The sequence below is a fragment of the Rhinatrema bivittatum genome, chromosome 1 (assembly GCF_901001135.1).
Source record: "Rhinatrema bivittatum chromosome 1, aRhiBiv1.1, whole genome shotgun sequence".
Classification (NCBI taxonomy): Eukaryota; Metazoa; Chordata; class Amphibia; order Gymnophiona; family Rhinatrematidae; genus Rhinatrema; species Rhinatrema bivittatum.
In genome coordinates, this window is record NC_042615.1 from 479,736,314 (window position 1) to 479,754,096 (window position 17,783).

The window sequence follows — 17,783 nt, forward strand, 5'->3', positions numbered from 1 at the left end:
TTTTAAGCATATCCTTTGGTGTAATCAGAGGACTTTTTGGAAAATTTATGAACCTTAAGTTCCGATTTCTAATTATATTTTCAAGATTTTCCATTTTCAAAGACATTTGAGAATTCTCCTTAATTACAGTAGACTGTAGAGCCTTTAAGGATTCTATCTTTGTCTTGTTAGTATCAAATAAGTTCTCAGTTTGTAATTTAAATGCTTCGAGAGTAGATAACCTGGCCCCCATATCCACAACCTTGAGTTCTAGTGGTTTATATTGGGATCATATAACTTTTCCAAGAGCTTCTATGGCCTCCCAAATAGATTCTAATGTTTTGTGAGAGGGTCTAACCAAGATAGAAGTGATATTTATTTTATTTTTTTTATATACTGACATTCGATCTGAGATATCACATCGGTTTACAATCTAAGTTTTGTACCTGAGGCAATGGAGGGTAAAGTGACTTGCCCAAAGAAACAGCAGCCATAGCAAATGAAGAAATTCAAGCAAAAAAGGAATACTGCTGGCAACACCTCTGGAAAGGAGCCTTCAGGGGATAAGAAGGAATCAGGACCCCTGGCTGACAGACCCCTGGATCTGCTGTGAGCTAAAGCTGATCAGGGATTACCAATCCCCCGCTCGCCCAGCTCAACCTGAGGGATGTCCCATGAAGGAACCTAACAGCTCAGGGAGCATCTTCTAACTTCTCTTCTTCTGTCGCTTCTTTCTTTCTTTTTAACTGCAGGTTTGCACCTCTACCATCTGCTGGAGACAGAGAAATACTGAGGGACTGCAGGTAGCACTCTCAGTTATATAACAGTGCCTCAATGTTTTTAGTTCTCTGCCTCCATCTGCTGGTAGGGATGCAAAACTCACTTGTCTGGGCTGATCTGAGGTATGAACAGGAATCTTGAGTTTATTGCTTTTTGTCACTGAAGGTTAACTCTCAAGATATTGGAGCTTCATGTCACAGAGGCTTCCATCTCCATGGTCATTTGGCTCCAATATAGACCCTCAATACTCAACAGTAAATAGTGGTGCTAAGTTTGTTCAGCACCATACAGAAGTAAGCAGAAGATTGTTTGCTCAATGCTCTGAGTGGGATTGAGCTGGTTGACAACCTGTACTTTGGAAACACCTAGACCTCAAGTAGTTGGTGCAGCTCCTTAGTCCTTGAGCTTCAGTGGTACTTTCAGTGTCAGTTTGGTAAAACCAAATTATTACTTTTTAAATCTTAAAAATGAGACAGTAGTCTTTATCTTGTGGGTCTGGAAAGCCCTCAAAGATATCCTACAGCAGATCCTGCAGTGGACCATTATCATGATCTCTGCCCAGATATTTATAAGAGGTCTTATGATAGTTGGTTATGGACATTATCTACTTCAATCTGAGCAAACTTGAAGCCACTGGACTTCTTTTCTGCTATCAAAAAAATTGATGACATGAAATTTAAAAAAAAGACATTTTTCCTAAAGAAAATTTTTCAAATTGTGTCTTGTACCGATTCTGGCCTGGATCAGATTAATTAAAATGTTCTTTAAGCAAAAGAAGAAATATTTCCAGCAAAGATGGCCAGGAGGAGAAAAAATGAGGAGCTCTGTCCCCAAAGACAGGTCTGAAGCCTCTACTAAGCAGACTTGCTGACAGAGATGGAAAAAAGACAAAGAAAACCTAAAAAGCACAGAGAACCTAGTTAATTCCAATAAGGAAGTAGAAAAAACACTAAGGGGCCTATGAACTAACTCTCAGCCTTTTTCCCATCATGACACACCTGACAGACCACACTCACATATGTAACACACTGCTCATTACAATTCACGGCAGAAATAAAAAATAAAGGCCCAGTATTATTTTTATTATTAAGAATGACACAAGGGAAAGATACATATACTGTCTGAACAGAAATAGCATAAATAGTAAACATCCCACACCAAAACAGCACCAATTTCCAGTACTCAAACAGTAAACACCCTACTTAAGAAAAGGCAACACTGAAATATTACACCAGGCCTTAAGACATCAACATACCTCCTATTAGGAAAACGGAACAAGCCAGGCTACTATAGAGCCCTACACAGAAACTACACGCCAGCAGAAAACCTCACCTGAATCACATCTGCTGACCCTCACCTAACAAAGAGACCAAAACGCATAACTAGAAGCATGCAGACAAAAACTGAATTGGAAACTGCAACAAGCCAGGGTCTCTGTATGCAGTGTAACAAAGGAAAAAGAGAAACACCACCCATCCTTATAAAACAAATCAAGAAATATAAAATCAGTAGCAGTAAAACCATACTAAAATAAAGAACAGATTATTTCGAAACAGCTGATGAATGGAATATCCAATAATTAAAAGCTCATATCAAAAGTTTCTAGAAACCAATGAAATATTTCAAAATAGCAGACACAAAGGCCCAATAATGAAAAATGATACAAAAAATGTTTTGCTCTGCATACCAGGTGCCCTGAGATTGTTTTGAATTAGCAGGAGGAAGGATGGTTTGCTTGCAATTTTCTCTTCTCTCTCTCCCACACTGGCTCTCAATCATTCACATATACACATGCTTTTTCTCTCTCATTTATATGGGCTCTTAATTATATATTTACACACATGCTGTCTTTTCACGCTTACACATACAGGCTTTTCAATCGCACACATACATGCTGTCTTTTTCTCTCACACACAGACTCATTCACATGTGCTCTCTCTTTCTCTCATTTACACACAGGGTCTCAATCACATACTCACATGGCTCCCTTCACCTAAACCAGCTCTCAATCACATACAGACACACATGGTCTCTCTTTTACTTATACACACAGGTTCTTAATCATACATACACATGATCTCTCTCACACACAAAGGATCTCAATCACACACATACTCTCCTTCACATATACAGGCCTCAATCATTTACATACATGCTGTCTCACTCACTCACACACACACAGCACCTCACACACATATGCTTGCTCACTCACTCCCCCCCCCCCCCCCGAACTAGCAACAGCAGCAGCAGCCTCCTCCACTTCCAACCCTAAAGGCAGCAGCAACTTCCTTCACTTTCAGCCCTCGCGGAGAAGGAGACCCATCGGCCGCGAGGTTGACACTGTTCTTTGTTTTTCTCCAAGCCGCGCTGCTCATTCCTCAGGCAGCGCCTCTCTTCTCTTCTTCGGGCCGACACTGCCTGCACTAGCATGATATCTTCTTCCTGTGCACACACCCGCTGCTCACCACTTGCTCTTCCGGGCTGCAGGGGGGGGGAAGAAGAGAGCATGCTGGTGCCGCAGACTCCAGCTGTCCTGCCGCGTTCTGCCCGGGCTGACAGCATTTTAAGCCCAGGCGGAGGACCTATTTTGCTCGGGAAGGGGGAGCCAGCTGGGACAGCGGGGGACCGGGAGGAGTGGCGACACACCTGCATGTGTTTGGCGACACACTGTTGTGTTGCGACACACCGGTTGAGAACCATTGAACTAAATCACGCAAAAAATGTTAAAACAACATTTAATGGGTGATGCACACAATTCTTAAGTGAGTTTGCGAAAATATATTATCCATAGCAAGCACACTATTAACATACATGCTAATCCTGTACAGCATCTTCACTCTAATTTGCCTGATCATAAGAAAGCACACACATGATCAATCCTCTTTTCCTCATGGCTCTAGAAGTGAATAAAATGTTATTTCATTGCCAGGATGAAGGAGCAAGTAACTCAGACAGACATCTTGGAAGGTAGCTTTCTGTGACCTCATTCATTTCCATTTTAATACCTCCAGTATCAATAGATAATTAATTGATTGACTGATTATACTGGAACACACAAATTGTTGTACTGTCTGAGGAAGCATCATTTTTCTTCTCCTCTGCCTCCAATGTGATCTCATAGTCCATAATGACTCATCTATCTGATGTTTTCAGAACAGACCGTAACATTTTGGTCCCCAGTAATGTTTTTTATATTTCAGGTTACAGAAATGCTTGCTTCGATCTGTGTTTACTGTCTTAATCTCTTTTGGAATCTCTGCTTTTTGGTCTTAAATGCTCTGTGGTACTTTAGAGGAGAGCAGTTTACTGATACAAGACGACAAAGCTGTGGGACACAAGTCTGCTCTCACTAGGTTTCCCATGTGATCATTTCCCCTCTCCTTTGCCAAAAAGGAACTGACAGTTGGATCACGCAACTGATAATTAGTTAGTAAGCATGGTACCAAGTTCTAAAATTCTAAGCTCTTTCTTGATGGCAGGCAGCAAGTCATGCAACTCAACGTGAATCCTTTGGAGAACATTAGAATTGGCAGTAGATGGCAGTGTAAGTTAGTAGATAGATACCCCTGCACAGCTAATTCATAAGGAGTGCATACTGTACTAATAAAGGAAGTTCATAACAATGAAAGCTAGATCTATGAAATGAAGGCAGCATGGGGAACTAGTGCTAGATAAGTTCTCACATGGGACAGTTTTTTCTCAGTCATTGTACCAAACAGCAGCAATTTTCCAGCAATCTCATTATACATTAGAATGGGAAGGAAAAAAAAAGAAAACTGCACATTAGGTTTTGTTAATACTAATTGTGTTCTACTTTTCTATTGTCATGGTTTGTAAGAATTTTTTTTCAAGACAAAAAAAAAAATAACACTTGAATGCAATCCTGAGAACGCTACCACTAGGTAAGAGCTGCTAAAATAAAACCAAAGACCTGTTGGCATATCCAGCCTTTGTTACACTGTGGATAATAAAGGTTTGAATGGGCAATAAAAATGAGGCCCACTTTAACATAATTTGCCACCATTTACAGTATCTTGTTTGAAAAGAACAAAGTCAGCACTACACTCAGATTTATACTCAGCGTTAAACCCTGAAGTCCCATTACATGCAGATTTTATGTGCTGTTTTTGAAAAGCTCAGCTTGTGGAAAGTGACAAAAGAAATTCATTCTTTTGATCTTTCCTTTGCTTTTCCATTGTCTCCCCTTCTCTTTCTTGCTGGCAGGGGTGACTGTTTGTGGCTGTTAATATGAAGCCTTTACGGCAGGCCAAGAGAGCATGCACATTGCAGGGAGTACTGCAAAGAGATGCAGCAGATACAGCTCTCAATGCACCATGCGCCTATTCCTTTGCCAAGGCTTCAGTTATTCAGGACTGAATCGGAAAGAAGCATTCATCCAGGTACATATCTCCAGTGCAGTGCAATTGTGATCCAAAACAAGCCTAGTCTCTCTTTGCAAGGAAAGTATCAAAAACTGCAACTAGCGGACAGGAACAGGAGCAAAAACAACAACTAGCAGACATTAATACCAATAACTCAAATTAGATATTCATATTGAGATTCCTGCAAAGTATAGTACATACATTATTGGAGACGAGGTAGTTAATAGTAAGGATGTTAAGGTGAAATAAGTTATGTTTTTATATTGATTAAATTTCAGATACAACACTCAAGCCCTACTCCCAACTGAAGGTCAGTGCAAAAGACTGGTAAGATTACCCTGGAGGCAAAATGTTGATATTCCATAAAAATAAAACAAAAGCTTGTAGACAGGACTCTGAATAAAAACCTACTTGTATTCCAGACTGGTATCAAAGCAGCAATCCTCCAGTGCATCCAAGGATTTCATTAGTAACAAGTTCAGTTGTTGACCAGATACATCACTGTAAAATAAAAAGAAAAAAAATTACCATTCAGCTCCATCAAATTCAAGGAAAAACATGGAGACAGGGTGCATCATTTAGCCAGAGCTGGTACATCCCAATAGGTGAAATAGGCAGTCGCCTAGGGCACCAGCCATTAGGGGGCGGCAAAGAGCACTCATGTGGGGCAGCGAGCAGCACCCATCCTGCTCACAGCCCAGAAAAGCGGAGTCTCTGTGTGTGTGTGTGTGTGTGAGTGAGAGTCTCTGCGTGTGAGTGTGTGTGTACAAGAGAGCAATAGTGTAAGTGAGAAAGAGGGAGCTTGTATAAGGGTGTGTGTATGAATGAGACAAGGAACCTAAGTGTGTGTAAGCCTGTCTAGGTGAATGAGGTCAGGGCCGGAGCGTGGGCCTGGATCAGCAGGGGGGGGTGGGGGTGTTTGCAAGGCAGAAGGTTCGCCTAGGGCACCTAGTATCCTTGTACCGGTCCTGCACTTATCCTATATATTCCTTTAGACCTGACAAAAACAAAAGACACTGACACTAGAGTTCTTTCCTTTGATCATGGTGTAGAAGTTCTGGAGAAATCTGGAATCTTTGCAGGTTGTGACACCAATTATTGTTTAAGAATTATCCAAATAATTTGCAGTACATGAACTTTTGAGACCCCACAAGCTCCTTCTTCAGATGTGACTAAAGTTAGCAGTGTTTATTGAGCTTCTATATGAGAGATGGCTTGTGAGATGTGAGCAGATATCAAAACCGCATTGCTGCGGTTTTGTAGAAGTTGCTTTCGCCCCTGAAATGTTGTGTGTGTGGAATAAGCAATGACAATATAGTTTTCAATTACTACTGTTTCAGTTAGAAAATCTGCATGAAAAATTTGCTGGAGTTGTAATTTCTTAAAAAAAAAAAAAAAAGCTGATCACAAGAAAATATTCTTCTGACAGATTAACTGATTGCTTGTGTGAGATAATTTCATTTAAGAACCTTTTATTGAAAACAAGTCAGAGGTCAGCCACATGGCTCAGTGTGGATAATTGCCACCCTCTGAAGTGGCTACATACTGAGTGGCAGTAAAACGCTTTAATTTCTGGTATAAATTTCAGTCTCCCACTTGGCAGCTGGCTGTAGCTGGGCAAGCAAACACCACCAGATTAAATGCTAGAAGCCTGAAAGCAGCACATTCCACATGAGCTGGTATCTGTTTAAGCACTGCTGTAAGAGCCTTGTCCTTCTGTATCTGCAATTAGTCCCTGCCAGCAGGCTAACCATAGTGGAGTGCAGGGCCCAAGGTGAGTCAGCCGGAGTGGGCGTCCCCTCTCCAGTGCTCCCAGCTCATGCCACATATATTCAGGGGGGGGGCGCCAGGACTACCGCTGTAACGTGGAGCCATTGACACCATCCCAAGGACGCACCAGTTCAGAAGCAGAAAAAGGCTTAAAAGTGAATTAACATTTATTCTTTTCCTCTATAAAAATATGTTTTCTTTCTCTCTCACTCTGTACCAAAGGTAAGCAATTCTGGTCCTTGAGTGCCATAAACTGGTTGGGTTTTCAAGATAACCACAATGAATATGCACAAGATGCATTTATATGCACTGCTTCCATTCCATGCAAATGCATCTCATGCATATTCATTGTGCACATCTTGAAAACCTGACTTGCAGGATTGGCATTGACCACCCTTCGCGCTATACACTTGTGAAATGACAAATTTAAAAAACAAAACAAACAACACCCCCCCCCCCTAAACTTTATAAACTAGCCACTTACCCCTAAATAGTAAAGGAACTAGACATGCAGCAAATGGTTTCATAACTGGAAAAGCACTAAAGCATGGCAAACAGCCTTGGAAAAAGAGACTGGGCCTCACTGTTCTCAGCAGGGCTGCCAATGGTAATGGAGTAGAATTTCAACCCTTGATGTTCACACATTCAAACCCAAGTGTGATGCTAGGACAAGTGTGAGCAATGCTGATCCTAGAAAGTGATTTGGTTTTCCATCTGGTCCCCCCTGACCTGCCTGTTTAGCAAACAGAGACAAAACCATGCACTGCACACCTACACTAAAATACCCCTGTCAAACTTAGTGTAGGTGTGCAGTGCATGGTTTTGTCTCTGTTTGCTAAATTATATTTATATTTTCGGCTTCCTGCTGCAAAAACATTTGGTCATCTTCGTTTGAGTAATAGATCTTATTCAACAGTTATTCCAGGTTTATGGAATAGCCTTTCTTTGGAACTGAGAAAAGTAAATTGAATGAAATTTGGGAAAAAGCTAAACTAGACTTTGTTGTTATTTTGCAGTTTTTGAAATTTTGTGCTAATTGCAGAGTACCCTATCTATGTACTGATAATTTTCACAGCTTATACTGGGAGGATGGAATTATCTATGTTTTATTATATTTTTAATGATTTTGTTTTAGATATATGAATTTTGCATCTTGTTTAAACTGTGATCTTTATACATTGTGTTAGGCGATAGTTTTATCTGTAAAGCCATTCAGAAATGCTATTAAATAATAAAATATTTATACCCAATCACTCATGTACCCTCTATCTATTGTAAACCCCAAATTCTGCTGTAATATGCTTTGGACTCATCCACTAGAAAAGTGTGACACAAATCAATGATGATGAAAAACTGCCATTCTGAAACCCTTTCACAATGAAATTGGCTATATTAAATTTCACTAAATGTATCTTATTTGATTTATATTCCACTTTTCAGGCACTTCAAAGCCAATTATATTCAGATACTGAGGATATTTCTTTGCCCCTAGGGAAAATTCTTTAAGAGAATTACTACTAGGAAAGGGATTTTTCTATAAAAAAAAAAAAAAAACAGGCCTGGATTTAGTTATAGGCAATTGCCTAGGATGCCAAGTATCTGGGCTAGAGAGAAGCCTTATCCCACTTACTTTAGGATCATGCACCAAAGGTACTCTAGTCTAATACCCCTTCCTCCGTTTAAAATTTTCAGGAGTTAAGATTTCCAGTCTCAAGGGAGAACCTTGCCCTTACACCTCATGGTCCTGCCTATGGACATCAAAATCTTACATCTGGCCCAAAAGCAACTATGGACAGACTAGCAAAAAACTGGATTAAAAACTGATAACCATTTCAATACTCAATCAACAGGCAACACTGAGCTCAGATAAGGATGTAATAATAGTCTAGGGACTGGACTAAGACGTACCAGTAATCCCTGTAATACGTAGTCACACAGGAGGACCATACTACAATCATTCGGCAGCCAAGGAAGGGAAACTGGATTCATCTGACTGTCCTAAAGAAAAGGAAATTATCAGGTAAGTAGTAATTTCTCATTTCTTAGCAATCAGTCAGGTGAATCCAGAACAAGTAGGATGTACCCAAGCTACCCCTGAACTCCCTCACTTATTTTAAGGCACTCTGCTTTACAAATGACTTTAAAGAGGCATTTGGAATTTCTGCCATGTGTTCTATGGCCTTTGATATATTTCTTACCATTAATAAACCCATAGTTTTAAAGGTATGCCTGAAAAATTATCTACAAGCACAGTTAGAACCCTCTGAAGCTCCGAGTTCTGAATCTAGTCCAGAACTTTTAAAATCACATCTCATCACTTCGGAATGAAATCCACAGAGCTGGATCGCAGTCATGAAGAGAAGAAGGGGGGAAAATGCTGATGTTCAAAACTGGGGAAAAGAAGAGCAAGAGGCAAGGCCGGTACATTTTTTAAGGCTTTGCTTTATGATACATGGTTAACTGTGATCTTTCACGGTCTCTGCACATCCATTATAATCCTGTGGACCTGTACGATTAAATAAAAACTCAGCCCCCACAGTTTAAATATTTCTAGCATCAGTTCTTGAACTACCCAGGTGTGCTAAGGAACAAATAAGGGGGAGGGGGAAGGGAAATGCATCGCACTATACCCTAATATAAGTACTATAAGGATGCACAGCATGGCTTCCACTCCCCAATCAGTAGATTTTCATTCTAAGAAAAAAAATGTAGGTTGACAGGATGCAATTATCTGTCTTTTGACATTCACTGCTCAGAGGTATAATGAAATGAAGCATGACTGCTGTTTTGAACTATGCTATCTGATAGTAATCCCCTTCCTGCAATGTTTATCTCATTTTTTTTCACTTCTTTCTTGTCTGAATACATGTAATTTAAAATATGAAAGGAATAACTCAGTAATGCTAGATCACCAAAAATGGGAAGTTTATTTATTCAGATAACTACATGCTTGTTGGGACTGGGAGGGCAATAAATGCAGCATTTTCAGTCCACAAGGGTTGGGATAAGCTGAAGAAGGCGGAAGCAGTTTGTATCAGTTTCTGGTTAGCATACATAAGTCACCTCCAGAGTTGCTACCTCTCTCACTCGCAGGATCTGACAAATGAACTTGGATGCCAGATGAGAGACTGATATGCAGGGGTAGCTCAAGGCAATCTGCTGCCTGAGGTGAAGGATGAGATGGCGTCCCCTCCCATAGGTTCCCTCTTTCTGTACCCACACGAAAGCAGCTTCACATACACTCTCTTCCCCCCAAGCACCCTCACACATGCTCTCTCTCTCACCCCCCCTCAAGCACCCTCACACATGCTCTCACACCCCCATGCCAGGTTCGCAATCTCTCACACACACAGGCAAGATGCCTCACACATGTGCACAGACTCACAAGCTGCCTCTCACCCAAGCACACACACACAGGCAAGCTGCCTCTCTCTCACGAGGCCTTTCTTTGTTCTTCAGCTGCCGCCGAACCTCGGCAGCAGCCCCAGCCCAGCTTCTCTCTGTTCTTCTTCAGCTGCCGCCGGCCTGAGCTCTGGCGGTGGCCCCAGCCTCTCTCTGTTCTTCTTCAGCTGTCACCGGCCTGAGCTGAGACAGACGTGACAGGGGCAGGCAGGGTGAGGTGGACGCCACAGTGGCGTTCTGAGAGGGGCATTTTTTGCCGCCTCAAATTTCTGCCACCTGAAGCAGCTACCTCACTCTTATGGGGAGAACAACAAATAAAATATGGTACAAGAGTCCCTATATATAAGCTGCTCAGAATCTTCATTTCCTATGAACAGATGGTTCCAGAACTCAACACACAGGTGAGTCAGTTCTGATTGTACAACTCTCCCATTTCAGGGATATTCATACTGAAACGCTCCAAAAGTTGTCCGTGAGAGAAATTGGGACCCTACTCCCCAAACAAATAAAACAAAAATGATTTGAAACAGAGCGCTATAAGCATATGACGAGGGTTATGCTGGAGTTTTAATGATCAAACAGATTTTTTTCCATATATTTTATAGAATAGTCCTGAAGATAGATAGAAAAACATCCCAAGAGGACTGATTCACTTACTCCTTGAGCAAAATGATCACCATAGCTTTACTTCCTGTCATCATACAATTTGCTAATAATAATATTCAGCACGTTAATAATAGTAGTCTACTGGATTGCTCTGGTTGTTTGTATCTTTATCTCAGTGTGCCACCTGGGACCCCTATCAGGAGACTGATCCGCACATGAACCAACCTAAGGGGATCACACTTGGAGTAAGACCTGATGAGAGCAACACACTAAAGTTTCTTTCTTTGTGGAAGGAAGAATTAAAAAAAATCTGTATGAGAACATCACACTGCATGCAAAGAGCAATCATCATCTATAGAACTCTAATGATTCAGCACCCAATGTGCCTGTAAGGGAGGGGGGAAGGGAACAAAGTAGAAACTCAATTTACACACTTATAAACCCTACCTGACTTTTTCTTCGCACAGTCGAGAAATAAACATCCCCAAAGCCAGCCCCATGTGGATTTGAACAGCTTGAGACTCATCGGCACTTTGTTTCCCAGGCAACCTGGCAGTCAGTATACTCAGGACTTCCTCTACCATCTCCTTGCAGGATATAATAAACACCGGCACCAGGAGGGATAACGCAGTGGCAGCACAAGATCGGGCTATGGCGCTGGCTGTATTCTCACCAGAGTAGGATTTCTGCCGGGGAATATGTGAAACACAGGCGTTATTGTTTGCGATTCTACTTTTCTTTTACACGTAGTATTTTAAATGTTTTCTTTGCACACAAATCAGGATTTCATAGCAAAGAAATTACACCACTTCCCACACTCACACAAACAAAAAAACAACATAAAAAGATTTCAAATGGAAATCATGACACCTGATTACTCATGTTTTGTTTACTTTTTTTTCTTTTTTGCTTTCATCGATTACATGAACTGCAGTGAGCTTTATTGGTTCTGCTAATACTTTTATCATTTCAAAACTAAGTAACTCACAATGATTACTACATTTAAAGTAATTACCAAGCTACAAAAAAACCAACAAAAAAACGATAAGAATATCATAATAATAAATGGTAAATTTTGTACCACCCTTTTTACGTCCAGTTCTATTTTGCCTCATCAGTGTACAAACGTCCTGTGCTCATGAAATCACAGAGTCTTCCCTTGAGCAAATACAATATATGTAAAACTAAATAATAATGAGGTCAATATTCAAAGCTGGCCATTTAAGTAACTTAGGAGGATATAGCTTATCTGGCTAAATTTGCAGTAACAGTAATAAGTTATAAGATATATTCAGTGGCACAGTAAGCTGCTGAATATTTGCATATATAACCGTGCTTAACTATATACTAAGTCAGACCTATGGCATGTCTAACTTAAACGCTTAACTTATGCAGCCAACGCTGAATGTCAGTAGTTAGCCGCATAACGTATACAGCTAACTTGCTCTGCCCCGAACCCCCCACTACATGCCCACAAGTTACGAGGCTAACATTTTAGCCATATAAGTGACTTGTGTGGCTAAGTGGCGGCCGTTGAATGCAAATGCATGTTCAGCAGCCGCTACTTAGCCAGATAATTTAGAATTATCCAGCAGCATAGTGCTGAATGCACTTTGAATATTGACCTCACAACATTTAAATAGAGAGTATAGTAGACACAGTCCTTCACAACTATCTCATTAAAGGAACATTATTGGGCCGATGATATATGGTAGATATAAATGCTTAATACTGAAATCTAACCAGTACAGTTAACTATATGTTCTCAGTACTTTTACGGCAGATTACAAGGGAGCCCAATGTGTTTTCCATTATTCTGGAGCCTTTGGAGATGGAGGGGGGGTTTTTTTTTTTTTGGAGGGGGCTACAAAATGCTAATATAACACACACCATTCCACAATACAAATTGCCCTCCATCATCATCTGACTGCAAGATTCATCCTGCCCTCTCCACTGCATTTCTTTTTGTCACATTTCTGTGTTTGTTTTTTTTTAATCAGAAAGAAAAGTCCTCCATTTATCTAAAGAGCACATATAATATGGGCAGCAAGCTTCCTTTCACCCTACCCTGAACATGCTCCTAAAGTCTGCTCTGAAGAAGCACTGCTAGGGCTGAGATGGTCACCTAATCCCTCATGTCCATTCAATCTTTTGCCTGCTCACAAAGGTTCCACTGGTGACGGTGGCTTTTAAATGCTACCCCTTTCCACTAGAAAGTAAACTAAAACTAGTACCTCAACTTACATAGACCAACAAAAGGGGTTTCCAGTGGTAATCATCTTCAGTCATTACTGACTTGAGACATATCAGAACTGGCAGTCAATACTGATAGTCCCTAATTTCTTGTGCCAATCCCCTGACCCATCCATTCTCTCAAATGTCCCCTTCCCCAAAACATATTCCAAATAAATATTAAAATATAAACAGGGAAAGTCAGAGGGTACCTCAATAGAATGTTACATATGTGAGAGCCTATGAAGGGCTTTCTTAAACCAGTCTTTTAAGGTTTGGGATGTTAATACTGGGGGGTGGGGGGTGTTCTTTTGTCTTTTTATCGTTTCATCTCTCACGAGAAGGGACATTATCTTTTCTGAGGGAGGCTGCGGGGGAGGGGGTGTCGGGGGCTTTCATGGGAGGGAGATGCTATCTATTAGGGATAGTATCTCAAAGAGAAGCTTGCTGTATGGATTTGACTGTATTGTAGCCTGTGTTTTATTATTCTGCAGGATTTACCTTTTTTTGTATCTGGAAGGAAATGTTAAGTTAAATAAAAAGTAAAAAAAAAAATAAAAATTATAAACAAACAGATATTGGTCATCTTCTTAGAAATTATTACCGGGCAGCCAAGTGCTGCCCAGTAACAATACCAAAATGAATTGAAAATCACAATATAAAAAATCCCAAAAGCTGTTGTGCTATATGACCCCTGAGACTGGGCAGGAAGTGAGTTAGCAGCAACTAACCTCCGCTTCCAGCATGGTAGGACTAATTTCTTGCGTTTCCTCCAGTAATGATAGTAGAGGTTCACAGAGGGAAAGGTAGTAGACAAGAAGACAGAAAACAGTGAAGGGGGCCAGTCCCAGCTGTGATTGACTTCTGCCAGAGCCCCAAGTACTCTTCATTTATCATGAGAGGTAAGTTTTTACCTAGCTACTGGTGGTTTTCCCAAAGTATCCGAGGAATGTTTTATAGCACATCCATTGCATTTTGTTTTATAGCACATCCATTGCATTTTGTGCAATGGATGGAGAATTAATTTTTTATGAAGAGAAAATATTCACAAATCAGCTATCTTAAAACAAAGCTGTAAGCCATTCATGTAAACCAAACTTTAGAGTGTGCACTACAATATAGGAAGCTTGGGTGGACATATGGGAGAAATTATATAGTGACTGCAATCAAAGGTGACCTTGTAAAGGAGTGTATGTTAGATTCTCCTTAAAAATCCAGGACCAGACATTTAGCCTGGTCCACCCTAAGAAAGCCCCCAAGAGAATCCTGTTTGCAGGGCATTTCGTCTGGGGAGAGGGATAAGAAGACAGGCCCAGGGAGGAGAGCAGGCCCCACAAATGAGGAGAAGTAGAAGCTTTGCTAAAGCTACTTATCTGAAGACTAATGCATTTTTGTTTCCAGTACCTTGAGGTAAGCAGGCTCTTGGTTGTTTAATTTGCCTGTAAATAATTTAAATCTACAGAAGAATAGCTGGAGTCCAGTTTATGAGCGGACCAAGTGGTCCTTTTCTGCCTACATCTTTCTTGGTTTTTGCTGTGTGCAGAAGCCTATGCTTTCTATAGGTCAGTGCAAATTTCTATATTTGGTGATAAGTGTTTATGATCCTTGTAAATTTCAACACAAGATACTATGGGGATCATGACAAAGAATATACATTGTCTAAAAATGGGCACCCATAACGGCAGTTCAAATATCTTTAGAACATAAAATGTCCATCCATATATTGTATATCACTATCATATATATATACTCATCACCCATATATTTCAAAATTCAATCGATGCGCTACAAGTACATTATTGTAAACAACCTATTTTTTAAATATTTCTCTTTTTTGCAATTAAAATATTGCCACTGCTTATCTTGTCCTTATCTTGATGCAGCAACATTCAATAGTCCAAACCTCTACAATGCCAGACACAACTATATTTTGGCATAGGTTCCACCTGTCATATTATTATATAACAGCAGCATACAATATATGAAGATATTTTATATTCTAAAGATATTTCAACCATACAAATTAAGGCCCATTTAGTCAACAACATATATTCTTTGCCATGTCCCTTTGTTCTGACTAATCCAAGGAATTTTATGCTGATTATATTTCAGGTGGATTCATTAAGTTTTCTCTTGAAGACTGTCCCTTGCAAATTTCAAACAGCTCATGGTACCTCAGACAGACCATCACTAAACACAACCAATTGTTCAGAGCATGAAAATTAGAATCATAATTTTCCTGCAGACAAAACTTCCAAGCAGATAAATCCATAGACTAATCCAGTCTCTTATCGAACTTTCCCTGCTTTACCCAATTCTGATGTGGTAATTCTCCACTACCATCCCAAACAATATCACAATTCTTTTCTTTGTTTTAACATCTGCAAACAGTGGCAAAATGCTACTCTCTCTCTACAGATTAGGGATTTCACTGCTCAGATGGTGTTATTGGCTTTGTATATTACAATGAAAACAAGTGAAGTTGCTCGAGTACTAAAAAAATTAATTCCCGATTCTTTGGAGATAGCAGGCAAGAAATAGGTCCTATTAATCATAACACATGAAAGCATCCACCTTCTGTTTTAATTCATTCATCATTATGGACGTACATGTTGGAACCATGGGAAAACTCGTCCTTTAGGTCGATAGTGGTTGTCCACGATACTCAGCAGGGTGTCCAGCACCATAGCTAGCCAAGAGGTTGTTGGAAAGATATCAGGTTCAATCTGCATAAAATAAAAATACACTTTAGAAATATTACACTCTCACAAAATGATCTCCAGTTTTCAGAGCAGCAGTATTTGGAAAAGGATTTTTTAAAATAGATAATAGAGATGTAGGTTAAAGAAACTTATGATCACCTTTATAATTAAGATTTTTATTTTATTCTTTAGGAGATATTAATATTAAAAGTTTTTGGGTTTTTTGCTTTGCAGTTGGTTCCTGCTTCTTAGGGTTTTCAATCAGAATTTGCATCCTTGGGATCTTAGTGCCTTGAGATTTCACTTCCAATTATCTAAAGACTCTCTACTATTTTTAGCTTTCCCTTTTAGCCCCGCCGTCACAACAGCAATTTTGGCCAAAAACGACAAGCTGCAGTTCCCTCTGGTACCCAACTCACCCTGAATCTAGCTAGAAGCTATTGCTATTGTGTGATGGCTGAGATTCCCTTCGTAGATGGGTATGTGGGTGGGATGTTATGAACACTGCCTCCACAACATCTCCCATCTTAGCCAGCCCAAGGAGCAGACGGCAAGCTCAAACATCAAACCATGGCATCCAGCATGGTGGCACGCTGCCCAGCCATTGGGTTGGCTCATGTTTTAAGTATTTAAAAGTCCTACATAGTCATTCCTGCCATTGTGAATTTAAGTAACTTGTAATTGTAAGTATCACAACGATAACATGTGTAAGAGAGAGAACGGTGTTAAGTGGACTACCACAAGGATCGGTGTTGGGACCGGTTCTGTTCAATATGTGAGCTACATTACGGAAGGGATAGAAGGTTAAGTTTGCCTATTTGCAGATGATACTAAGATCTGCAACAGAGTGGACATGCCAGAAGGCGCAGAGAGAATGAAACATTGCTTAAGGAAGCTTGAACAGTGGTCAAAGATATGGCAGCTGGAATTCAATGCCAAGAAGTGCAGAGTCATGTGTCTGGGCTGCAGTAATCCAAAAGAGCTGTATGTGAGAGGGAGGGGAAAGGCTGTTGTGCACGGACCAAGAGAAGGACATTGGGATGATAGTTTCTAGCAATCTGAAGAAGGTGAAGTAATGTACAAGATGATAGCTAAAGCCAGAAGAATGCTGGGCTGCATGGCTAGAGGAATAACCAGTAAGAAAAAGGAGGTGATAATCCCTTTGTACAAAGTCCTTGTACAGAGGGATTATTACTGTGTTCAGTTCTGGAGACCGTATCTCAAAAGGGACAGAGACAGGATGAAGGCGGTCCAGATATATGTACCCTGGAAGAGAAGAGGTACAGGAGAGACATGATACAGACCTTCAGATACCTGAAAGGCTTTAATGATACACAATCAACAAACCTTTTCCACTAGAAAGAAATTAGTAGAACTAAGGGGTCACAAAAAGAAACTTCAAGGAGGATGACTCAGAAACAACATCAGGAAATATTTCTTCACATAGAGGGTGCTGGATGCCTGGAACGCCCTTCCTTCAGAGGTGGTGAAGACAAAAACAGTGAAAGAATTCAAAGAGGCATGGGAGAAGCATTGTGGATTCCTAAATGCTAGAGGATTGAAATGATGAAAAGAAAAGTATGCACGGGGGTAACTTGCTGGTGCAGTGGTCACTACCCTTAACCAATAAGTCTTTATAATGTTGATGAAACTATCATTGCTCTTACTTCAATGATAGGGGGAAAAGAGGAAAAGGGGAATTGGATTCAGACAGCAACCAACAAGGGCTCTGACTTTTACGGTCTGGGAAATGGATAAATATGGGGGTAACCTGCACAGTGCAGCAGAAACTACCATAAGTTTGCTGGGCAGACTGGATGGACCATTTGGTCCTTTTATGCCATCATTTCTAGGTTTCTGAATCCTTTAATCTTAACACAAGGTAACTCATTAACCTAACATAGGGAATGGGCTGATCCTTTTCATATCT

At 40.4% G+C, this 17,783-nt stretch overlaps 1 protein-coding gene across 1 annotated transcript in view; it reads right to left on the reverse strand.

Moving 5' to 3' along the window:
- FOCAD (focadhesin) overlaps positions 1-17,783 on the reverse strand; it is a 788,759-nt gene that overhangs the window by 281,213 nt on the left and 489,763 nt on the right. Inside the window, exons 26-28 of the mRNA XM_029606912.1 lie at positions 15,761-15,877; positions 11,367-11,605; positions 5,553-5,642 (exon numbers count right to left, since the gene is read on the reverse strand). Of these exons, the coding sequence (XP_029462772.1) occupies positions 5,553-5,642; positions 11,367-11,605; positions 15,761-15,877 (446 nt within the window). The remainder of the gene's footprint in view (positions 1-5,552; positions 5,643-11,366; positions 11,606-15,760; positions 15,878-17,783) is intronic.